General features: G+C 39.1%; 4 protein-coding genes and 1 long non-coding RNA gene across 5 annotated transcripts; all 5 read right to left on the bottom strand.

The window, feature by feature from the left end:
• Positions 1-76: 76 nt before the first annotated feature.
• LOC143716507 (uncharacterized) lies at positions 77-3,823 on the bottom strand. The gene is made up of 5 exons (XM_077209064.1): positions 3,743-3,823; positions 3,348-3,485; positions 596-704; positions 367-517; positions 77-290 (listed from the first exon to the last, which is right to left on the bottom strand). The coding sequence occupies exons 1-5, from the start codon at positions 3,821-3,823 to the stop codon at positions 77-79; spliced, it is 693 nt and encodes a 230-aa protein (XP_077065179.1).
• Positions 3,824-4,078: 255 nt separating this feature from the next.
• LOC143716216 (uncharacterized) lies at positions 4,079-5,432 on the bottom strand. Its single transcript, XR_013195957.1, has 4 exons — positions 5,324-5,432; positions 5,064-5,217; positions 4,872-4,971; positions 4,079-4,212 (listed from the first exon to the last, which is right to left on the bottom strand). It is a non-coding gene; the product is annotated as an uncharacterized LOC143716216 (long non-coding RNA).
• Positions 5,433-5,614: 182 nt separating this feature from the next.
• On the bottom strand, positions 5,615-8,476 carry LOC143716506 (uncharacterized). Its single transcript, XM_077209062.1, has 5 exons — positions 8,296-8,476; positions 8,102-8,206; positions 7,440-7,584; positions 7,149-7,360; positions 5,615-5,871 (listed from the first exon to the last, which is right to left on the bottom strand). The coding sequence occupies exons 1-5, from the start codon at positions 8,474-8,476 to the stop codon at positions 5,615-5,617; spliced, it is 900 nt and encodes a 299-aa protein (XP_077065177.1).
• Positions 8,477-8,596: 120 nt separating this feature from the next.
• Positions 8,597-13,955, bottom strand: LOC143716505 (uncharacterized). The gene is made up of 11 exons (XM_077209061.1): positions 13,784-13,955; positions 13,556-13,696; positions 12,448-12,633; positions 12,049-12,175; positions 11,831-11,964; positions 11,531-11,734; positions 9,572-9,721; positions 9,310-9,489; positions 9,109-9,225; positions 8,858-9,007; positions 8,597-8,769 (listed from the first exon to the last, which is right to left on the bottom strand). Exons 1-11 carry the CDS (start codon positions 13,953-13,955, stop codon positions 8,597-8,599), a joined length of 1,734 nt encoding a protein of 577 aa, XP_077065176.1.
• Positions 13,956-14,663: 708 nt separating this feature from the next.
• Positions 14,664-24,210, bottom strand: LOC143716504 (uncharacterized). The gene is made up of 11 exons (XM_077209060.1): positions 24,080-24,210; positions 23,747-23,883; positions 23,430-23,654; positions 18,661-18,802; positions 18,462-18,585; positions 18,153-18,344; positions 17,899-18,036; positions 16,093-16,275; positions 15,413-15,607; positions 15,162-15,326; positions 14,664-14,783 (listed from the first exon to the last, which is right to left on the bottom strand). Exons 1-11 carry the CDS (start codon positions 24,208-24,210, stop codon positions 14,664-14,666), a joined length of 1,752 nt encoding a protein of 583 aa, XP_077065175.1.
• Between the last annotated feature and the right edge of the window lie 1,625 nt (positions 24,211-25,835).

Below are 25,835 nucleotides of genomic sequence, written 5' to 3'. Positions count from 1 at the left end.
GTGAACTCAGCCCTGGTTCTGCACAGTACTGTCCTGGTGTGCACGACTGACACATCACTACAGATGCTGCTCCTATTCAAACACCCACAATGTTAGTTCCATTCATCCATATTGAACAGCGCAAGCATGCTACATATGCTGGAATAAGACCTTCTAATGAGCCAAATGTGCCCGGAGGACAGGGCTCCATATGGCTGGCACCCGGTGGGCAATATAAGCCAGCTGTGCATCTTCTTCCGGTGGAATCTCCAACTGGCTCTGAGAGCGAGGAACCCAGGTTGCAAACATAACTGCAAAATCCAAGACATTAGCATGAGAAAACAGGCCTATATTATTCAACAGGACATTTGAGTGGAATAAACTCACCCTGGAGAACAGTTGCCCGTAGGGGTGTCCAGGCCAGAGGAGCTGCAGTATTTACCAGGGGGGCAGGGGACACACTGATCCTTCCTGGACAGACCTAACTGGCCATTAAAAGTGCCCACAGGGCAGGGGAAGCTCACTCCGGACTCTGAGCCTGTTCAAAATACAAAGTATAGAGTAAAAAAGGGTTCAAGTGTCGTCATCATGTACTCAAGAGTAATTTTGTAAGTACCTGCAGGGCAGTAATATCCCCTAGGACATGGCACAGGTATAGAGGTTCCTTCTGTTACTGTGCCTGAACCAGCACAAAAATATCCAGCCGGACACAAAGAACATTCTGCCTATGGATGTGAAGTAGATAAAGTATTTATCTTTAAGCTTTAATTTTATGTTTCTTTTTGTTATATTAAGATCACATTAATAAGGTCTTGGTAACTTTTTACCATGCCTTCATCACTTATTATTATGTATATTTTATTGTTTTAGTTGCTCTAAACTTCATCATACAATCACATCATACAAATATGATACATTATATTTAAAACTATATTCATTTAAACAAAGTGAAACAATTTTAATGTTTATACATTTTTTTAATATTACAGCTGAAAAATAATGAAATCATTGAAAAATAATGTATATATATATATATATATATATATATATATATATATATATATATATATATATATATATATAGTTATTATCAAAAACTTGAAGAAAGAAGAAATGTTTCAGTAAAAAAAAACTGACCAAGAAAACGTGAACAAAGAAAAATCAAGGTAAATATCACTTGTAAAATTAATTTTTATACTATGCGTCATTTTAATCAAGCTGAAATAAAATATTAAAAAAATATTATTTAATTGTGTGCATTTGGATATACAGTGCTGGTCAGAATTATTTGCCCCCTTAGTAAATATGGTCAAAGATGGCTGTAAAAAACAAATCCGCATTGTTTATCCTTTTGATATTTTCTTTTAAAAAATTGCAAAAATCTAACCTTTCATTGAAGTAAAAGAATTGAAAGTGGGGGGGAAATCACATTATGAAATAAATGTTTTTCTCCAAAACACGCTGGGAACAATTATTTGCCCCCTTTTATTAAATACTTTTTGCAACCTCCTTTTTCCAAGATAACAACTCTGAGTTTTCTCCTATAATGCCTGATGAGTTTGGAGAACACCTGACAAGAGATCATAGTCCATTCCTCCATACAGAATCTCTCCAGATCCTTCAGATTCCCAGATCCATGTTGGTGCTTCTTCTCTTCAGTTCAGCCCACTCATTTTCTATAGGGTTCAGGTCAAGGACTGGGATGGCCATTGCAGATGCTTGGTTTTGTGCTCAGTGACCCATTTTTGTTTTGATTTTGATGTTTGTTTTTGGATCACTGTTCTGTTGGAGGATCCAAACATGGCACAGGATTTCTAGCAGAGGTTGTCAGGTTTTGATTTTTTATCTGTTGGTATTTGATCAAATCCATGATGCCATGTATCTGAACAAGATGTCCAGGACCTCTGGCAGAAAATTAGGCAAATAGCATTAAAGATACAGCAAAGTATTTCCTTTTACACCAGGGGTACTTTTTTATCCCTGTGTGCACCAAACCCATCTTAAGTGTTCAATGCCAAAAAAGCTATTTTTTGTTTTGTTTGTTTCATCTGTCCTTAGAACGTTTGAAAAGTAACTGACACTACTGAAACTTCAAACGGGACGGGTTCTGTGGTCAGATGAAACAAAAATCTTTAATGCTGTGGGACTAATTTTCTGCCAGAGGTCCTGGACATCTTCTTCAGATACATGGCATCATGGATTTGATCAAATTCCAACAGATAAAAAATCAAAACCTGACAGCCTCTGCTAGAAATCTTATAACGGGCCATGTTTGGATCCTCCAACAGGACAGTGATCCAAAAACAAACATCAAAATCAAAACAGAAATGGGTCACTGAGCACAAAACCAAGCATCTGCAATAGCCATCCCAGTCCTTGACCTGAACCCTATAGAAAATGAGTGGGTTGAACTGAAGAGAAGAAGCGCCAACATGGATCTGGGAATCTGAAGGATCTGGAGAGATTCTGTATGGAGGAATGGACTATGATCTCTTGTCAGGTGTTCTCCAAACTCATCAGGCATTATAGGCGAAAACTAAGAGCTGTTATCTTGGGAAAAGGAGGTTGCAAAAAGTATTTAATATAAGGGGGCAAATAATTGTTCCCAATGTGTTTTGGAGAAAAACATTTATTTTTATAATGTAATTTCCCCCCCACTTTCAATTCTTTTACTTCCATAAAAAGTTAGATTTTTGCATTTTTTAAAAAAAAAAATATCAAAAGGATAAACAATGCAGATTTATTTTTTATAGCCATCTTTGATCATATTTACCAAGGGGGCAAATAATTCTGACCAGCACTGTATACCATGCTAGAAAATATGCTATATAAATAAGCAGTCTATCATTTTACTCAAACATTGCTCATTTTAATTTTACATAAACATAATTTCCACTATAGAATGCTGTTAAACACAATACATCGTTTGAGTTTTGTTTTAGTATTATTTAAATACTATTATCGTATTTATTAATAGTTTGAATCGGCTTTTATTTTTATATTTTTTTAGTTTTAATTTTAGGTTATTTCAGTAATTTTATGTGCTTTTGTAATTTTTATTTAGCTTTAATTTATTTTCAATTCAGTTTTAGTTGTAGTAATTTTACTTTTTCAACTTACATTTACTTTATTTCAGTTAGTTGCCAAAGCAACATTTCTCGTTTTCATTTCAATTTTCAAGTTTTACATCTAATATTTATATTTTACTTTATTTCAGCTTTGTTTCAATTAATGATTTTTAATACTTCAACAGCTTTTATTTTAGTTGAACTTAATAACAACACTAATGGAAATGCTAAAGAGAAACACCTTTTTATGTTACATATTTTAAAGAGGCATTAAACAATCCTGCCTCTCTCTCAACTGACCTGCCCCTGGAGGCTTTGGAAAGTCCCAGGGGGGCAGGGGATCTGGGTAGGTCTGCCAGCTGGACACATATGTCCAGGTGAGCAGATGTAGTCGGCAGGCTGGCTGGAATTTTGACCATGTGGGCAATAGTAGCCTATCTGGCACACATGAGAAGGGGAGGAGAGACCCCTACTGGAACAAGCAGATCCTACAAAGAAAATGTCCACAAATCAGTAGAAACGAAGTGATCTAAAAGGAAATCTGAAGTCTCCAAAAGAGGAGCACTGACCTGGAGGACAGGGCAGACAGTCAGACAGCTTAGTGTTCTGGCTGCTGTTGCTATAGCGGCCTAGTGGACAAGGCTCAGGGGATGAGGACCCTACGGGACAGTAGTGTCCTTGAGGACATCTACCACCTGTCCCTCCATCCACGGGTGTGGGGGACACGGCTCCTGAGAGACAAAAATGTCCAGCTGCACACGGTCCAGACACAGCATTCTGTCCAGGAGACTCGCAGAAGAAACCTGCCAGGTGGAAAGTTTGTAAGAAATTTCACACCTGAGATTTGACAGATGCAAAAGAAGTACAAGGGGGTGCAACTGAAAATGGTATTACACAAATGCTGTGAATAAATAGGGCAGCGTGACCCTCTGAGAATAAGAGATGCGTAACTCTGGGAAATTACTCGATAGGAGTGCAGTCGCTTGTAGAAATGGTACCTGGAGGGCAGGGAAAACAGTCTTCACGGCTGGTCATCCTTGTATGTGGATTAATAGTCCCTGCTGGACAAGGGTGCTGATTTTGTAGATGGGTGCCCGTAGGGCAATAATGGCCTACTGGGCATTCAATGCCCTCAGATGAGGAACCATAGGCAGGACAGTAGTAACTGTAAGTGAAAAGAAGTATTTACTTTGCAATGAATGACTTGATGGTAAAGTATGTCATTTTTGCGGCACTAGCTCCACCAAACAGAATGCAAAATGAATGACAGGCTTCATGAACACTCCACTGTCTGGAGTGATTGGGCGATTAAAAAAATAGCCCTGCCCCCAAACTCACAACAGTGTAATTTTGCTTTTCCAGTGCCCTTGATTCATTTTTCCAATAGGAATTTTAAAAATGTTTTCATTAAATAGTTATAAGCCATGAACCAGATCAACCAGCTACTGTACGAGGTCATTCACAACATTACAAACTTAGATTTGAAGCAGAGAAGTATTTAAAAACTAGACAAAAAGACAAAGGTAAAAGACTGTGCACTTGGGTTTAATGAGGGAAATAACTACAATCCCATGAAGCATTGCGAACAACACAGCTGATATAAAACGATGGAGAAAAATAAAACCATGGTTGTTTTTTGCAGAATCATGGGTAATGACGTAGTTTTCATCAGGAATTCCACTGTGAAATGTGATCATTTACGTTGAAATAATGTGGGCTGATGGCTCTGCACAATCTGGGATAGTAGAAAGTAATTTAACATTGAAACCCAACCCCTTCACCTTTAAATGTTAACCATTTTTGTATATGTATAAGTGTATCTACCCCTGGGGACACAGGCTGCAGCTGTCCTGCCGCTCTCTACTGCTGATGGATCCTTCTGGACAGATTTGAGGAGCGCTGGAGCCTCTGGAGCAAAAATAACCTGCGCGGGAGCGGAAAACAGGATGAGGTGGGCCGGTGTGAGGGGAAGGTGGGTGTTTTTAATCTGCCCTGAATTGGGGATCTGTCATTTACCTGTCGGACACGGTCCTCCTCTGTGATCGTTGATTGGGCTGTTGGGGAGTACGGCTCCCTGTTTGCAGTAAAAACCTTCCCAGCATTCTCCGCTGGGTGAAGACAGCCCAGATATGTCACAATAATGACCAGCAGAACATGACAAACACTCTTCCTATAAGAAAAGGGTATCCATGGTCCTTACAGATGTAATAGGACAATAGGACTTGTGTGGTATCATGGAAGTTGCAAGTTGTTATTAATAGAAAAATGCCTCTTACCACTTTGATCAGTTTGGTTTTATTACTGAAAGTGCCCTCTGGACAAGGCTGAGGTTGAGTGGTGCCTTGAGGGCAAAAGTGACCCACAGGACAAGGTCCTCCTGCTCCTTGGGGGAAAAAAACATTATTAAATTCTATTTTATATATATTTATAAAGACTTCATATAAGGCAAAAACAATGTTATGTTGCTTTTTCAAAAACTCTTTCCAGACATTTAGATTTATATATTTAATTATATACTGTATTCACATCTTACATTCAGAATTGTTTATGTAATAACCCTAAATGATCTAAAATTCTCCAAATCCGTGGATGTAAACCCAGCTACCTGCAGACTGCGTGTGAGGTTGAGGTGAGATGTTCCCATGCACGCAGTAATATCCCTCAGAGCATTCTCTTGTGACAGAGGTGGAGTTCAGAAGAGGGCAGTAGTGTCCTCCATCACATTCCCTACACTCAGAGAGGACACTCAAACCAGAGTCAGGACTGTATGTCCCTGCTGGACAAGGCCTCCAGTCATACCCTGTGCCTTCAGGACAATAGAAACCTACAGGCAGACATAAGATAACAGCTTAAATATGATTGCTGGATTTGGATGAAATCAGTCAGCATGTTTGTGTATTGTCTCTCTCCACTGTGTGGTACTGTTTATAAATGAATTGAGTTTCTTGGACTTAGACTTAGGAAGTATATCATTTAATTGAGCTTCTTTCATAGACTTAGTTAGGAAGTAACCTATTGACACTACTTTCACTACTATTCTAGCAGTAACATAAAATGGATATGTTCGGAATAGCATACTTTACCATATCTGTTGTAAATATAATATTGTCAGGGCTCTGTCACTTCTGTCTAGTCTATTTCTTGGTTTTGTGACAGAGCCCTGACACTCCTGTTTTGTATTGTACTGTGTAGCACATGTAGTTTCATGTTGTCATGTTTTGTGTGAACACGTGGCTTATGAGTGTTCTCATTGGCTGCGGGGTTCATGTCTCGTTTTGTGTTAGCTCACAGATTTGTTTTACTGGCCAAAACGGTAAGCAAACACTGCTTTGTTTATGGCTTGTGTATCTGCAGCCTGCAATGTCGGTTTCCCTTTTTGAATATAGATAAATATATCTGCAGAAATAGACAGTTGTCTCATTTACACGCAGGCGCAGAACGCACATTCTAGCTGACAGTCGCCTGTAGTTCTCTCTATGTGTTCAAGTCGCCCGACGCGAGGCGACAACACAGTCGCCTTTCATCAGCGCTAGTTCCTTGGCGTCGGTTCGGTGCGTCCAGGGCTTAAGGTACCCTCATGTTTCCTGTTCCTGCCAAGTCCAGTTCTTGTAAAGTCTTGCTGCCTGTCTTGTTTCCCACACGGGGTAGTTTTTGTTTGTTTTTGTTTTATTTTATGCTTAATAAAAGCTCATCACTCTCAAGTCCTTGCTACTTTCCATCAACCTAATCCCTGACAAATATAGTCAATATTTTGTATAAAAGCAGAACTGGAACTGAAAGCAATAGCAGCTTTGTAGAGAGATACATTCATATTAATCATTATTTGATCTTATAGCAAAGTTATTTTAACATAAACCATTAATGCACAGTAACAATTATTATTTACAAATTGATAACTAGATGCCTCGCAAAGAATTAAATAAGCAATGTGATGAGGACAGAAATGTAGCACACTACTGTTTAAAACATGAACAGTTGCATAATGCATACTGTTTCACGTACTTTTGTTAAACTGTAGGCAGTATATACTGTGCAGCATCCAGTAAGCAGTACACTAGTACTCCATTCCAAACATAGCCAACAAGACACCAAAGCACCAACCAGCTGGGCACAGCAGCCGGGCTCCATCCACACAGTACCAGCCAGCTGTGCAGGGCCAGCACTGGGAGGCTTGAGTGACGGATACAAAAGTCCCAGGATCACATGGAACAGGGTGAGTGGTTCCTGGAGGACAGTAGTGACCCACTGGACAGATGTGGCCGGAGACCCCATCAGTGGGAGTGGGAGTCTCAGCTTTCTCAGCACAATAAAACCTTTTGGGGACAATTGATGCCATAGGTTAAACTGGGCATCTGTGTTGCAATTGTACTGTGCATATTGTTTTGCACATACCCATCTGAGCAGAGTCCACTGGGTTCTTTCAGACCGGTAGAGGCACAGTAAAACCCTCCAGGGCATGACTGGCACTCCTCAGAACTCCTTAGTCCTGTACTATTAGACCACGTTCCCACCAGACAGGGCATAGGACTGGCAGTGCCTATAGTAACACAGGGAGACCTTAAAAACACTTTTATGAATGAAATCACATCAGTAGTGTACCATAAGTTCAAATATCATACCAGTGTAACATGTTCAAAAGTTCTTCACATGCTACGACATTTAATTTAACAGAATTAGGTAAACAGCAAATACTATGTGTACAAAATATCATGTAAATTACTTTATACTTCACTAATAATGTACATTATGTTGTATAATCATTTCTTTTTGGCCTTTTTGTGCGGACAGGATAGTGGAGATTGAGAGGAAAGCTTTTGGATGGAGAGAGAGGAATGGGATCAGCAAAGGACATTGAGTCGGATTCGAACCCGGGTTGGCCAGAGGAACAGTTGCGGCACATGTCAGTGCACTAACCACTATGCTATCAGCACCGACATTATGTTGTAGAATTTAACATAATTAATACTAGTTGCCGACAAAAGATGTTATTTAGTGATTTCTCATAAAACAGGACTGATGAAGGCTAATTCTGGTAGCAGAAATTTTTAAAGCACCTTTAGGACAGTAGTGACCAGCTGGGCATGGGGCCCCTGTAGAACCATCCATAGGACTGGGTGAATAGGAGCCCTCTCTGCACCAGAAACCAGCCAAACACAGTCCTACAAATACGCATTTGAACACAGGGCTCGTAAAGCAAGAAAATGGGGCATTTGTTTCAGAATTTCTACTGAAATGTCGTCAGTCTCACCTGTAGGCTCTTCAAGTCCAATATCTGGACAGTACTGTCCTGACGGACACAACAGACAGTCACTCTGACTGTCCATGAGCTCACGGGGGTTATAGGTGCCGGCAGGGCATGGAAATTGTTTTGCAATACCAGCTCCTTCAGGACAGTAATGTCCCTTTGGACAAGGCTGCAGGACAGACATATTTACAGCCCCAAATGTAGCATCGCAATAAAAACCTGGTGTAGGAGAAAAATAAAAAACAGGATACAAGCTTCAGTATGAATTTCAGAAATAGAAATGTGGGAGTGTGTCACAGTTTGCTTAAGATAACTGCAGCTTGCCTGATTCACAGATCGTACAGTTCGCCTGCTTCAGCTTGTCCTGATATGTCCCAGTGGGACAAAAAATTGGGACAGGGCTTCCTGGGGGACAGTAATGACCGACCAGACATGGCAGAGCTAGGTCATCCGTCTGACCAGGCGGGCACCAGTAACCTACCGAAAAATGACAAGGACAAGATGTAGAAATTGTTTAAACTGCACTTTACTAGTCTGAGTTTAGTGCAGTGATAGTTGTTCCCACCCTCCCTGCAGGGGGCAGTAGGAGCCTGAAGGCCCACGGTTGCACAGTAGTATCCTGCTCTACAGGGCTGACACTTGTCCTTGCTTACAAGGCCCGCTGCTGAGGAGAAAGTCCCCGCTGGACAGGGCTGTGGTGCACTGGAGCCCTCGTCTGGGGAAACGATAGATATTCAACACTAATATGTATTTGGAAATCTCAACTAAGGCTGGTTTAAGTGACATAAATCTACATCTGAATAACCCAAGACTTACCACAGTAAGTCCCTGGAGGGCAGATGTTGCCTGTAATGCCATCTATAGGCCTGGAGGAAGTGGCTTCTCTCTTGCAGTAATACCCAGGAGAGCACGGTCCACTCGGCAGGGGTAGACCTGTTTCAGAAGTTCAGGTTATAAGTAAAGCGTTTTGCAAAAGCACACAGGGAATTCATTGCTTTGTATCTGATGATTACGCACCGGTTGCATTGCAGAAAGCTCCTGGAGGGCAAGGTTGAGGCTCAGAGGTCCCTGATGGACAGTAAAACCCCTCCTGGCATCTGCCCCCAGTGGAGGAAGCAGGGCATAGGCAGTTAGCGTTAGTGTAGTTGTCCAGGTCAAAGGGCTGAGCGTTCCAGGCAGCAGATACACAGAACCATCCTGTGTGATGAAGTCATTGGTTGAAATTCAAAATTAGTTCAATATTCAGTTGAAAATAGTCTCATTCAGGTGATGTACTAACCAGCTTTACATTTCCCAGACACAGAGGACAGGCGCTCTTTCTCACAATAGTGGCCTGGAGGACAGGGTAAGCAGCTGTCCAGGCTGTGGGTCATCGGCTCGGGGTTGTAATAGCCTCGTGGGCAGGGGAACTGGGTGGCATGTTTTGTTCCTGTAAACAAAGACCAGCACTGGATAATACTGAAGTGTGGTTTCTCTAATGAAATGTGCATTTTGTCTAGTGAAGCAGTCAGATACATTTTTTTTCACATTCTTTTAAGGATATGAAAAAATCTACCAGTGCCACAAGAAAAAATTCTATACATGTATATGTTGTGATTATTAAATCTTAATATTAAGATTATTTAATATTAGTTATGGTTGATATTAAAAAATATACCATTTTATACTTTTTTGTCTAAATAAATTGAAAATAAAACAAAAAAAAGTTTATCACAACCTTATAATGTACATAATGAAAAATTAGATGGCTAAATTTTTTTTTTTTTAAATTGAAAATAAAAGTTTTTAATTTGCTAATGGCATTTAACAGTGTTATTTAGTGTTTGTATTAAGTGTTTTAATGTACAAATACACTACCATTCAAAAGTTTGGGGTCTTTTTAATGTTTTTGAAAGAAGTCTCTTCTACATTCACACTGCAGGCTGAAATGACCTAATTCCGATTTTTTTTACCCCTATGCGACCTGTATCTGATCTTTTCATGACAGTCTGAACGACACAGATCCGATCTTTTCAAATGCGACCCAGGCCACTTGGGTATGTGGTCCAAATCCGATATGTATCCGATCTTTTGAAATGCAACTTCAATCTGAACGGCCAGGTCACATGCATCCGACCCGCACGTCATTGATATGCGACAAACGTCATCATTCTGCGTTGAAGTAGGCGAGAATGAGAAGATAAACAACAACTATGGCGGACGATTCTGAGACCAGTCAATGGAAGGGAAGCGAGGTTTCTGATTTAATCAATATTTGGGGGGACAGCTCTATTCAGGCCATGTTTAGCTACTTCCGCAAACAACAAGTGACGTCCTTGACCGTTGTGCACTCTTCTGCGCATGTGGGTCACTTGGGTCATTTCACGTTCACGTTCACACAGGAGATCACAAAATGTCGCATTTAAATCGAAATGTGAACGGCCTTGCAAAAAAATCGGATTTTTTCAAAAAATCGGAATTGAGCATTAAGGCCCTGCAGTGTGAACGAGGCCTTATGCTCACCAAGGCTGAATTTATTTGATCAAATTACAGTTGAAACACTTATATTCTTAACAATTATTACAATTTAAAATAACTGTTTTCTATTTGAATATATTTTAAAATGTAATTTATTCCTGTGATGGTAAAGTTGAATTTTCAGCATCATTACTCATAGTGTGCTATTACTCAGTGTTGTTCAGTGTCACATGATCCTTCAGAATTCATTCTAATATTCTGATTTGCTGCTCAAGAAACATTTCTTATTATTATCTATGTTGAAAACAGTTGCGCTGCTTAATATTTTTGTGGAAACCGTAATATATTTTCAGGACTCTTTGATTAGTAGAAAGGTCACAAGAATAGCATTTATTTGAAATAGAAATATTTTGTAACATTATAAATGTCTTTACTAATACTTTACCTAAAGTATTAATTTTGTTTAAAAAGATCTTACTGACCCAAATTTGTTTACGTTGGTGTAGATATACAATATCAGCATCCTTTGACAATATATATATATATATACAAAATATAATAAACCAATATATATACCAATAAAATAAAAAAAGTAACAAAATTAATAAGAAATTGAATATTTATTGTTAACAATTAAGGTATCTATCGATAAAATGTGCAACCATATTTAATATTGACCTTATCAGGTGAATTTGTTTTAACAACTAATACTATTTTACTAATATTATTATTATTTTTTTTGTATTGCATGCAATTGTTTATATATCATTCTGTCTCTTACCATCAGGGCAGTAGAATCCAGGAGGGCAGGGGTACAGAGTGTATTTGCTGGTACTCTCTGGGCAATAGTATCCAGCATGGCAGGGACTGCACTTAATCTGTCCTGTCAGGTTGGTATAAGTGCCCGCAGGGCAGGGAACAGGCACGGCACTGCCAGTGGGGCAGAAGTGCGCTTGAGGACAGAGTCCACCTTCAGAATCAGAACCTGTACCAACCATAACACCACAGTCAATAATAGAATGCAAGCAGACAATCAGCTCATGACGCTATCAAATTAACAAAAATGGTTGGATGGTCGCACCAGTGGATGACGATGCCCCCGCAGGGCAGTAGAACCCCTCTCGACAGGGTCCAGATGGTCTACTCAAGCCCACCGATCCGCAAAACTGCCCAGCAGGACACACAGTGCACCCCGATTTCTTAGTGACATAAAGACTATAGAGACAAAAAAAGAATCTGTTTATCTGTTCACTCACTCATATTGGTATGGTATGAGCATTTGACCCTGTAATACGGTACCTGTTTGAAAATGTGCCAAGTGGGCAGGGTAAAGAAAGACTGGTGCCCTCAGGACAGTAATGACCCACAGGACACGGCCCACCCACCCCTGTGCTAATATTTGAATCAGGATTCTTGAAGTTTATGCCTGCAAAAGTCAAGAGAACCATAACCACAACTGCTTGCTATGATTCAAATCAACAGAATGAGCTCACTAATTATTAAAAGGCAAGATGTCGATATAACTGGATATACCTGTGAGGCAAAAATACCCAGCCTGGCAGGGACCAGTAGGTTCAACTAGTCCCCAATCTTCACAGTACATTCCTTAAAATGATAGGTGTGTATGATGAACATAATACTACACCAATGCTATTAAAACTGCCAAAGGTGTAAGTAAAGCAGGGGCACTGCTCTCACCAGCTGAGCACAGTAAACACTGCTCTACTTGGCTTTGTCCTGCTTTAGGGCTGTATGTGCCTGGAGGGCAAGGGAGGATGTCCTCCACTGTGCCCCCCAGACAGTAATGTCCTTCTGGACACAACTGGAGCTCCTCCCCCTCCAGACACAGCCATCCAGTGGGACAATCACTGCATTCTGCAGCACCTGCGTTCAGACACATTAACAATAAATGATCACAACTTGCTTTATTATGCTTTGAGGTGACATTGTGAATGAGATGACGTGTATGAGTTGAAGGCAAAGAACAGAAAAGATGAAAAGTAGGTACTGCACTGATGATGGTAAAGTATATAATTCAAAGTTTTCAGGAAACATCATAAAATTGTGTCTAAGAGCACAAAATGAATCCCCTAGGTTCACATAACAGGTTGTGATAACCCAAAAAGCATGCATGGATGCATACTTAAATCAAAACTCTTTTGACATACCATTTTTAAAGTACCATGGTTTGAGGCACAGTAATCCTAATCTTGCATTACTGATACACCATCAGATTACAAATAATATTGTGAAGAAGTATGCACTGCACAGGCAAATTACATATTATAACTGCGTCCCAATTTGCATACCATCCTTCCTAAATAGTATTCGAAATTAGAATTAGTATGTCCCAGATCGCAGTATGTTGAAATGTGTACTGTTTTTCCTTCACAAAAACAGCACACACTTTTAGGATAAGTAGGTGAATTGGGATGCAGCATATTTTTTGAACTATAATTTCATGAAATTGATTATACCCCACCAGAGAAGAACGGAACCAATTAAATAACTCAAGTGTTTCTCGAACGTATTAACTCAAAAAGCATTCATGGATGAATGCAAACCTCAAAAATCAAAGCTCTTTTGATGTACTATGATTGATTGATCCCGATCTTCTGTTATACAACATAGAATGCATAATATGTTAATTGGAATTCAAACTTTCGCCAATTATACTAAAAGCACCATTAAAGGAATGTTTGATGTTTTAAGCCTTACAGATATGTGGTTATAAACTGGATATTCAGGTTCAGAAAAATGTATAAAAGTATACCTGTTAAGTATGTACAGTAAATGTAAAATATACCTGTTGTATTTGAATGTGTTCCATCAGGGCAGAGTAGAGGGGATGTACAACCCTGTGGACAGTAATACCGTGCCGGACACCTGTTTCCTGTTACCCCATCGTCAGGCATGGCTGTTTTAGCACCACCTGCGCAATAAAACCCTATATGATAGAACAGTGGAGAACTCAGTTTTAAAAACAAAAGTCAATAATATGGAGGGATTATGATATGAGATCATGAATTTGTACCTGGAGCACATATTCCGGTGGGCTGAATGAGGCCAGAGCTGTTGCAGAAGTATCCAGAAGGGCAGAGCCAACAGGATGACACAGTCTGGGACCCCAGTGCATTACTCCAGGTTCCAGGAGGACAGGGGTACTCATGAGGGTGTCTGGTGCCTGCCGGACAGTAATAACCCATGGGGCATATGTCACCATACCTGGAGCTAATCTGTAAGAAAAAAAAAAGTTTGGATCATTGAGCTCGATATGAATCCCACTGATTAACATGTGTGACAAATAGTATGTTGTTACCGGAGTGGCAATGTGGGATCCACCAGTGCAGTAAAAACCAGGCTCACATGGTCCTTGAGGAGAAGTTAGTCCAGGAGAGTGGCAGTACTGACCAGCATCACAAGGGCCGCAGTGCTGCAGATCCTCCGCTCCTGAACTTGCACTGTATGTACCCTTCATATAAAAAAATAAGGAATTATACAATTAAAATGTATTAAAATAGAAAACAGTTATGTTACTTTGTAATAATATTTTAAAACAAATAAATGTAGCCTTGGTGAGTATAAAGACTTTCAAATGCATTAAAAAATCTTATAAAAACGTTTAATATACATTATTGTATATTAGATGGAATATGAGGCTTCATACTCACAGGAGGGCATAGGTGAGCAATTAAGGAGCCAGCAGGGCAGAAGTGTCCAGGTGGGCACAGGGGCTGCTGGGATAGGCCTGTCCTGTTGCAAAGTCTTCCAGATTGGCACTCAATGCAAGAGTTGTAGCCTCTACCCTGATGGAAAAGAAGTAAAAATCAATTAAATTAAAATGTTACTTGGTGTAAATCCTGTATTGCCGTGGCTTACTGGTTGGAAAGTTCCCATTGGGCACGGTTCAGCCCTCACAGCTCCTTCCAAAGAGTAGTGTCCCTCCTCAGCTTCATGTTGGACTGGTGTGGCTGAACCTCCACTGCAATAATACCCCGCAGAACACGGACCAGAAGGGGATGTAGAGTTTGTTCCTAAACAATAATAACTGAGAGAGCAACAAAAAATCCATAAGAACTGGAATTCAAAATTTAAGAAGATAGTTTCAAGGGATAGTCCACCAAGAAATGAAAATTTTGTCAACATTTACTCACCCTCATGTCGTTCCAAACCTGTGTGACTTTCTGTCTTGTGTGGAGCATAAAAGAAGATATTTTGAGAAATGTCTTAACTTGGTTCAGTGTTGTTCGGTTCCCAACATTCTTCTAAATCTCTTCTTTTGTGTTCCGCAGAAAAAAAGGCATTCGGGTTTGGAACGAATTGAGAAAGTACTGTAAATAGTGACAGAAATTGATTTTTGGTTGAACTATCCCTTTAAGAAAGAGAATTGAATGTTTATTTATAACGTGCACAGTTTTGCAGTCATACCCTGGAGGACAGTGGACGCACTGCTCTGCATGTTGGAGACCAGTGCTGTTACTGTAAGTTCCCGGAGGGCACGGCTGTGGGTGAACTGAGCTCGGTGGGCAGAAACTTCCAGCAGGACACACACCCCCTTTTTGGCCATCAGAAGGATTCTGTCAAGGCAGAAATATAAAGTTTGATTATTGAAATTTATCAAAAGCAAATTAAATTAAAAAAACTTTTTTTGTAATAATCTTACTGGACTTCTAGATCCCTGTCTACAATAGAATCCTCCTTCACAGTCCCCCGTGGGCTCAGATTTGCCCAGTCCTGTGCAGTATTTCCCACCACTACATGGGGTGCACTGTGATGCTTTACTCAGGGCTGACCGGGATCCATACGTGCCCTCTTCACATGGCTCTGGGACTGAGCTGCCCTCAGTACAGTAGAAACCCTGATAATTAAAGCAAAGGAAATGCACTTTAGATACATACAAGCTCAATTTTCAGCATCATTTCTCCAGTCTTCAGTGTCACTTGATCCTTTAGAAATCAATTTTCAGCATCATTTCTCCAGTCTTCAGTGTCACATGATCCTTTAGAAATCAATTTTCAGCATCATTTCTCCAGTCTTCAGTGTCACATGATCCTTTAGAAATCAGTCTAATATGCTGATTTGGTGCTCAAGAAACATTTCTTATATTACAAATGTTCAAAACAGTTGTACTGCTTGATAATTTTGTGGAAACCATGTTTTTTTCAGTATTTTTTATTTTCATCTTTTTAATAAAAAGTACAGCATTTAATAATTTATTGTACATGATAAATATATTTACTGTCACTTTTGGTCAATTTATTCATTATTTATTTATTTCAGAAGAAAAAAAATCTATTAGACAGTAAAGTAAAAATGCTATAGCATGCCAACTTTTACATTTACCTGTGGACAGACTGTAGGAGATTGTGTGGCCAGAGTAGGACAGTAGTGACCAGGAGGACATTCCACACAAGCTTCTCCTCCATGGCCAAACGAGTCATTCCTGAAGAAGCCCGACTGACATGGAAACGAGTTTGGATGTCCAGTACCAAGAGGACAGAAGTATCCATCAGGACAGTTTCCTGTCTGATAGGAATAATATATATGTTAAAGGGATAATTCACACAAATCCTACTTTTTTTCCATACAATGAAAGAGGATGGGAACCCTACACAGCCATGGTCACATTCAGTTACATTTTATGCAACAAAAAAAAGAGCAGCTTGGACATTCTTCTAGATAACTCCTTTTGTATTCCACATAAAAAGAAGGTCAAATGGGTTTGGAACAGTGTTGGGGAAAGTTACTTTTAAAGGTAACATATCATAAAAATCACCGCCCCTTAATATGCATGTTTCCACACGCGGCGCCGCCATTTGGTTTTCTCAAGCGACAATTGTGTAACCAGTTCTAACGCAATGGCAGAAGTTCGAGCAAAGCATGCAAACTGTTATTTAGTTGGCTGCACAGACGAGCACAAAAAAAAAATCTCACAGCTGTTTTATAAAGACCTCAGGGAACAGTGTCAACTTGTTTAAACGTTAAACATGACGGTACATGCAAGTGGATGAGATGAATCAATGTAACTCCACAACAACTACATAAAATGTGTCCACAAACCATTCAGAAACATCCCGGTGCGTATAAAAGTTAGTTGCAACCTCTTCCTGAGTCTCTCCGTAATGTTGCACTCCACTATTGGTTATTTCTGAGATTATGGATGAGATTATTTGCGTGTTTTGTTATTGTATCCGAAGCTCATGTAAAGGATCTGCCCTCTTCTGAACGCAGCAGCTCATTTGCATTTAAACGGACACAAAAACGGCACGTTTTTGCTCATCCCCAAAAAGGAGCAAATTTGACAAGCTATAATAAATGATTTGGGGGGTATTTTGAGCTGAAATTTCAGAGACACATTCTGGGGAAACCACAGATTTCTATTACATTGTGTGAAAAGGGGCATAATATGTCACCTTTAAATGTAATGCATTCCTACATTGTATTACTCCCTAAAAAAGTAACTAATTGCAGTAGTAACTTTTCATGAAAAGTAATCCGTTATATTACTTTTGTGTTACTTTTTCTCACCTGGACTGGGTTTGCTTGATTGTTTTAAAATAACAAAACAAAAAAGTTATATTTTTGGCAAATGTAAAGGACCTTTCACATCAAAAGTGAAATGAATAAACCTCAGGCTGAAGGAAATTGAAATTCACGCCTGTACAGTAGAGGGCGCAGCTCAAACAAACCTTTCAGCTGTGCTGCTATTCTGGATTGCAGAAGAATAAAACACAGATGAAAGTTCGACACTTTTACTTCAGCAATAAAAACAAAACAAAATAAAAACACAAATGTAATGTTTAACTTAAGTAATTTTTTCTTATTAGTATGGCTGAATTGGATCATCGAAAGTCAGCAACAGTGAGATTAAATACATAAATGCCCAGTTTCACAGACGAGGCTTAAGCCTAGTCCCAGGCTAAAATTAATGTTTGTGCTGTCTTAACTGAAAGAAACTTACATAGAACCATAGTTTTGTCTCAAGATGCTTACCAGTAAAAGCAAGTTTATAAAAGCCACTTGAATGTTTTAATTTAACTAAGGCCTAATCCTGGTTTAATCTAAGCCCATGCAATTATCCCTTTAATAGGCTAAATAATCAACAAACAGGTTTCAATGGTTTATACAAAAACTACAAGGGAGCCATACTGGTTCAATAATGGGATCTTCCTGGGAATTCTCTGTGTAGCAGTATTTTCCCTCCGGACACTTTGTGCAGTCTGAAGGGTCACGTAGACCTGGCTGTCGACTGTAGGTCCCTTTGGGGCACGGAACAGGATTAGGATCCTGATTAGGACGTAAATAATAGAAAAGAAAATAATTGCTATGTTTCGTGCCATTTATCATCTGACATGATGATCGACGATGGTTGTAAGGTTTCTGACCCTTGAAATTATACTTACAACACTACCACCGGGACAGTAAAAGCCGATTGGGCAGAATACCGCTGAGCGCTGGGGTTCTCGATCCATGCCTTGTGAGCAGAGGAAACCCGGTGGGCAGACCATTACTCTGAGCATGGCTTCTTCACTGGTGGTCTCATCACTGCAGTAGTGACCCGGTAAACATGGCAGACACTCCTCTGATCCCTCATCCTAAGGAAAAAGAGCAAGACAGAGAACCAGAAGAGAGGGAGATGGACAAATGAAATTATGCATTATTTGTTACAGTAAGACAACATGCATTAGATTACAATGAGCTGTCCGGCTTACAGAATAATTTCCTGTTCCACAAACTTTTGGACTGACTGTGGCCGGATGAGGACAGAAGTAGCCGGCAGGACACACAGAACAATCTTCTGCTCTCCGTCCCCCTTTTATCTGACGAAATGTTGCCCTGGACACACAAGAAAAGTCAAATCCACTGAAGTCTTACCCAGCTTTATTTCAGCCAAATGGGACTGTTACTCACGGTGGACAGGAAGTGGGTTTGGATGTACCCTCCTTACAGTAATAGCCTTCTGGACAGACCAGACAGTCCTCTTTTCCACCATTACCTATCATTGTGCTGTAGGTGCCTTGAGGGCATGGATGCTGTGAGCCATATAATGTACCTGTAGAGATAATAATAATAATAATAATACATTTTATTTGTAGTGCACTTTACATTTTAGCAATCTCAAAGTGCTACAGAGCATATAGTAATATAATTTTTAAAAAAACCTATAAAATACATTTAGTTGTAAGCTTTTATAAAAAGATATGTTTTTAGTTTTTTTTTTAAACATCTGTAGTCTGTGGGGCCCTCAGATAATCAAGGAAAGGGCATTCCACAGCCTCGGAGCAGCCGATGAAAAGGCCCTACCACCCATGCTGCAGAGCTTGGTTCTGGGGACATAAAGGGTGTTTGTGTTTGCAGACCGGAGAGTGCATGAGGACCGGAGAGTGCGTGAGAGATACACACATACAGTATGGGTAAATTCCAAATTCTAATTTTGCACCCATAAAGTCCACTTAGGGAAGGGGACGCCATTTGTAGGTGCGTCCCAAACTTTATCCCTTCATGAAGGGCCCTTCCACAAGTCCGTTAGAGAAGGAAAAATGTGATGGTCACTTCAAGGAAGTATTTTTATTGTTTATGGTCATGTGACCCAGGGTGACAAGTCCTTGTGCACAATTCATTTAAAATGTAGAGATAGTGGGAGTTGGAGTTAATGTATAAACAGAATTATTCAAGTTGATTTTTTGTGATACTTTACACACATTTTGTCATGCATTTCATATTGCTTAATACATTTTAATAGGTAAGAAATGTTTTTAGTGCTTTATGTGTTTAATGCTTAACTTATAAAGTTAAGAGCAGATCTGGAACACGAACACACACACACACACACACACACACACACACACACACACACACACACACACACACATACATATAAAGCATATTTTAAAAACTTCATTATAAATGTACTGTATATATATATATTAGTGCTGTGCGTTAAACGCGTTATTAAAGGCGTTAACGCAAACACATTTTAACGGCGTCAATTTTTTTATCGCGAGATTAACGCTCTTTTTGGCCTAGCAAACTTTGTATTTTTTTCACATGCTGTTGCAACAACTAGTAACGTTAGAAAAACTACAACATCACACCGGATAGCTAGACCGGAAACAAAACAACAGGCACGCCGCACGTACTTGTTTGGGCTTGCGCGCCGGCCAAAGAGTAGTAGGCTAACGGTACGTTTTGAGTGGATGGAGCGAGCGCGAGACGCCGATCTAGAGACGTGCACGCTCAACGCAATAGAGTGCGGCGCGGGACTAGATTTGATGGCCGAGAGCGAGGGCGGGCTCGAGCGGTAATGCACTCACTCTGTGTGCGGATACGAGAGAATAAAACGATTCGCGGGACTCCCGCAAACTAGAAATATATATGAATAAAACATAAAAACTAATACATTTTTATTCATGTTGCAGAAAAGCAACAAGAACAACTAAAACAAAATAGAAACGATTTACAGGAGAGAGTTTCTTTTTATAACATGTTTGCAGCGTTGAGGGATGTAGCCAATCACAGACATATGAAGAAGCATCAAGAAGCATTTAAAATAGACTCCCCTCACCGCTCAAAACAGACTTTTTGTTCAGTGCTGAATTCTGTAAGCTGGCAAATCCTCAAATTATAACAAACAAAGTGTATATATTATGAAAGATGCATTGTGCAGTCAGCTTCACTGATAATAACAGATGTGTGAGATTGCGATGAACTGATGTCAGCTTTTTAGGAATTATTAAGGGAGCGCACTTTGCGCGCATTCAGTCATGCCAAACCATGCACTCAGTAGCCTGCTTGCTTTTATGTTATAACAGTGGTTTGTGTGTTAATGCTTTAATAACAAATAATTTATCAGGAGCATTTATGCAGATGTGTATGGTGGCGACACGTAGGCGAAAGTATTTGGAGGTAGCCTACAAAAAAAAGAGTGTATTTGCGGGCGGGAGCGGGACAACAATGTTGCGGGCGGGAGAAAGTAACATAGAAAATAGTTGAGAACATCAGTTATAACGACCCACGTATGAAAAAAATGGACGGGTTTAAATCGGGCTCGGGCTCATAATTACAGTTTATGTGTCGGGCCGGGCTCGGACACAATGCGCACGGGCTCGGGTCGGGCTTGATTTTTTGGGCCCGATCTAAGCTCTACAATGGATGACTTCAGACAGAAGCACATGGATACCACAGCTAAGAACAAACTTACTGCTGATCCACTTTTCCATGTTGATAAGAGCATTAAAATTAGAAAAAATAATGAGACAAATAGAAATCAAGGGACATTTAGAATAGATACAAATGTGCGATTAATCGCGAGTTAACTCTGGCATTAATGCGATTAATCGCGATTAAATATTTTAATCGTTTGACAGCACTAATATATATATATATATATATATATATATATATATATATATATATATATATATATATATATATATATATACGTAATAACGTAATGGCAATAATAATAATATTATTTTAAATATTTTGGTTAAAGGTCAGTTCTAATATGAACTGTTTTGTTTCCTGTTTACACTCAGTGCTATTGGGGTCTATATGACCCCAGACATAAATAGAGCTATTGTACAAAAAAATATCAATTTTAATAATACAAATTATATATATTATTTTTTTTGTTTAATTCTCATCTATATTTTTATGCTGTGTTTTGGGGGGATATGAAGTACTTTTTTACCTATTTGCTACAGAATTCCTCAACAACACCATTAGCATAAATATGAAATATTAAATTATTATGAAAAAAACACATTAATGATGATCAAATTTAAATAGGAATTGTTTCTGGATATTGATCTAGGTGTTAGATGCATAATTCTGCCATCTGCTGGTTAGATGTTTTCTTGTAGATAATATATTTTTAGCCTTAAAGTGTAATTACCATATACTTCCAGCAGAGGCCCCATAGAGATCCATTCATTTTTTCTGGATGTGACTTACTGCTCTTATAACAGCTTTTGTTATGAATGTATATATATATATATTTAAACGTTTAAAATACAATAAATCAGTATTTTGTCAAAGTTTAGAATTATTTTTGTTGTTGTTTGAGGTCTTTTGAAGTATATTGTTATTGCAATAATGCTATATACATTTTGCAGTAATGCCAAATAAATTTGCTATAATGCCACAAGTTACCACTAAAAGAAAATACTTGATTGCAATTTCATATTATTTCAATAATCGAAATTTATAAAATGATTAACTTTAGAATAAGAAATTAATTTTTAAAAGGAAATAAAAACAAAAAACAAACAGCTATTATGCGGATATGAACAGGACTGAAGAGTAAACACCTGTGTCTGTGTGTTTGTGTGTGCGCACGTGCATGTGTGTGTGTGTGTGTGTGTGTGTGTGTGTGTGTGTGTGTGTGTAATCATGCTCATTCCACATTGTTTTTTTCTCTAATAGCAGGCCTTCATTTATGTGTGAACATTTTTAGACTCATGCTGGAATTATTGATTTTATTTCCCAATTTCTATAAAAATGCTCTCTTTTGCTGTCACACCTGTTAGTTTGTTTGTTTGTTTGTGTGTCTCTCTGTGTGTATGTTATGTGTGTGTAGTCATGTTCTTTCCATATTGCATTTGTGCTCTCATACTCTCATTCATTTGTGAGTGAAATTTTTTAGATTTATGCAGACATTATTGATTTTATTTCCCAATTTCTATAAAAATGCTCTCTATTGCAGTCACCGCTCTCTCTATCTGTGTGTGTATTTCTGTCTGTGTGTGTGTGGGCGCACATGTGTGTGTGATAATGTTCATTCCACATTGTATAAGTGATCTAGTACCAGGCCTTGATTTATGTGTGAGAACTTTCAGATTTATGCTGGAATTATTGATTTTATTTGCCACTTTCAATAAAAATGCTTTCTATTGGAGTCACACATGTGTGTGTGTTTGTGTGCGTGTACACGTGTGTGTGCAAGTGATCATGTTCATTCCACATTGCATTTGTGCTATAGTACCAGAACTTCATTGCGGTATGGAAATTTTCTGATTATATATATATATATATATATATATATATATATATATATATATATATATATATAATATTTCTGGATTTATTGATTTTTTTTGACAAATGAAAAATAAAAAACACATTTTTTTCGATTTTCCCATTTATTTCAGTGTGGGGTCATATTGACCCCAAAGGCACTGAGTGTGACTTTTTTTTTATACATACCTTTAGAACAACCGAATCAAGCCCAGTTTTTGTGTGTATGTATAGATAGATAATGTAGAAAAAGTCACACAATTTTATGCAACTGAGATGAAGGGAACCATGTTTATTTACTACGAAAAAGTCAACTGGGGTCATATAGACCCCAGGAGACATAGTAGGGTTAAATGTTTTATTGTCATGCTCATGGCCTTCTCACATCACAAATTAAAATGAAATGCATATCATGAAAAAAAAAGACGAAACAAAAAAAATCCGGTCTGCTCAGAATTTCCATAAGATATCTCCAAAAGTGATTGATTATTTTAATGTCTGACTATTTAAATAATTTCAAATTTAAAGATTATTTTAATGGCTTTGAAATGAATCAAATACATTTATATGACACTGTTCAGATGTTCCTGTAGGCCAAACTTAAAATGAATGTTTTTCTTTAAAGTGGAAGAACATTCAGATATTTCACAAAGCTTTAATACCTTCAGGGCAGTAGTGCCCAGAGTTGCATCTTCCAGATGGACCGCCCACTCCTGCTAAACAGTACCAGCCTTTTGGGCATGGCCGGCACTCGCGCTCCGACTCCAGTCCACTTTGATCATTCCAGGTACCAGCGGGACACTTGTGCTGAGTGGGGAACATGGTGCCCGCAGGACAGTAATGCCCAGGAAAGCAAAAGAGTGGAGGCCTCTGGACACCACCCGTGCCTGTAAAGGAAAAAGTTGTTAAATAGTTAAAAATTAAAGGTAAATAAAACGTGTAAATGTATAAAGTACATAACATCCAGCTCTGAATGCACCTCTAAGACAGGCATAACGTGCTGGACACCGCTGGCACTGGGAGAGGTCAGTGAGGTCTGTGCGGTTACTAAGGGTACCGGGAGGGCAAGCACTGGATGGGTCGTTTGGTCGGGTAGAACCTGGTGGACACACAAACCTGAAAAAACACACACAGATATGTTTTGGTCAGAAAAAAGATTTAAAAATGATCAAATCCTGCTGAACAGCTTTCAACCATCTCTTATCAGCCAAAAAAAACCCCAACATACCAGTTGGTTACCAGCCCTGAGAAGTCTGAGAGACAAGCTTAGACTGTTTTTGTTTTTTTATTCTCGAGTACAAAAAACACTAACCCTGGCATACAATCCACATCAGGAAACTTCAGTGCAACTTGTGTGCATGATTTTCCCGGGTAGCAAGGCCTGCAGTCTGCCAGAGCATCCTGCCCCTCCAGAGGGTTAAAGGTGCCTGGCTGACAAGGCATAGGGTCACTTGTTCCTTCTGGACAATAGAAGCCCGGTGGACACTTTAAACAGTCCTTTACACCTATGATGAAAATAGAGACAAATGTCAACCCAACAGCAGATTTAATTGTATGTATATTTTGAGAAAGAAATCTTACTCAGCGCCCCCTGATGAGGGGTGAAGGTCCCTTGTGGGCATAAGATCTCACTGAGTGTACCTGCTGGGCAGTACCTCCCACGGGCACAAAGCAAACCTGGACCTGCAGAACCTAAAATCAAGGATGGTTTAAAGTGTTCTGTCCTTTAGTCAATGTCTATTAGCTTTTGAGGATAGTGTACTCTTAGAATATCACTCTCAACTTTTATAAAAAAAAAAAACATATACATGTACACACATACATTGTGTATACACACACTAATATATATATATATATATATATATATTATAATGACAAGAGATCAGTTACTGAATACAAACAGCACTTAATACAATCCTTAAATACAATCATCTAAGTTTAGTACAACAATAAACTAAACCGAAATGGTGGTGTGTTTTAGCATATGATGAAAAACATTGCAAACAAATTTTCCATCTTCTCTGCACTCCTGAACCACATCACACACTCTCTACAGCACTTATCAGTCAGGAAACAGCTGAGGGCAGGAAACGGTTCAACAGCAGTCGTTCTTGTGGGTTTAGTTAAAGAAAAGTTACATTGTACTATAATTTTTGCTAAACACACTCATAACATTTAAGTAATTAGACTGTTTCTACAAAAAGAGTATTTCTATGGAAACACAGATCACAGATAATATAATGACAACAAAAAGCAAAAGAAAACGTATAGTATGCGTGTGTATAAATGTGCGTGTATAATAAATGCGCGTATACAGTATAAACGTGATCATCTATAAGTGTGTTATGGGTTCATGCCCTAACCTGTGGGACAGTAGCGACCCTCTGCACACCTCTTGCAAGCTGCCCTACTTGTCTGACCCAGTTGTCCTCCTGCAGTTCCAGCAGGGCAAGGTGACCCGTGCGGCACGCCCGTGCCCTCCTCACAGTAATACCCTTGTGGGCACAGAAACTGAGAGCTCGGCCTCCGAGAGGTGCCCTCCAAACAATAAAATCCTGGGAAGAACAAAACATTTCCAGCTATTATAATGCATATTCCAATTATTCATTATACAACATCTAATTTTGGTCCTCGAATTTGTTTGGCTGGGACATTTGTCTCTTTGTATCACTTTTCTGTTTGCGTGCTCCAGACAGAATGTCAGTCTGTGTGTTAGTGGTGGGGATTTTACAGCGACTCTTTCTGCAAGTTACATCATTACACCAGTAGGTGGCGAAAAGTTACTATCTTTATGAGTGAGTCATTGAATTCAACCAGCCAATTCTTAAAAACGCTCACAATCACTTAATTCAGCAACGAAACAGCACAGGGACGTGTAATGGTTAATTGTGCTTTGACTTTGTTTTTAACTACTTTAGCTGGTGGAGCAAAAACAGATTAAATCATGTTCACATTAGTGAAATTTTGCTGGGGGAAAAAAGTCCATTGTCCACTGTCAGTTGTGTGATGAGGTATGAAGCATTGCTCACATAGAAGCCATATCAACGCAGCGATTTCACGTGAAAAAC

This window comes from Siphateles boraxobius, unplaced genomic scaffold, assembly GCF_051911475.1.
Source record: "Siphateles boraxobius isolate OS27281-9 unplaced genomic scaffold, OSU_SipBor_1 6, whole genome shotgun sequence".
Taxonomy (NCBI): Eukaryota; Metazoa; Chordata; class Actinopteri; order Cypriniformes; family Leuciscidae; genus Siphateles; species Siphateles boraxobius.
This window is presented reverse-complemented; position numbering and strand designations above follow the sequence as displayed.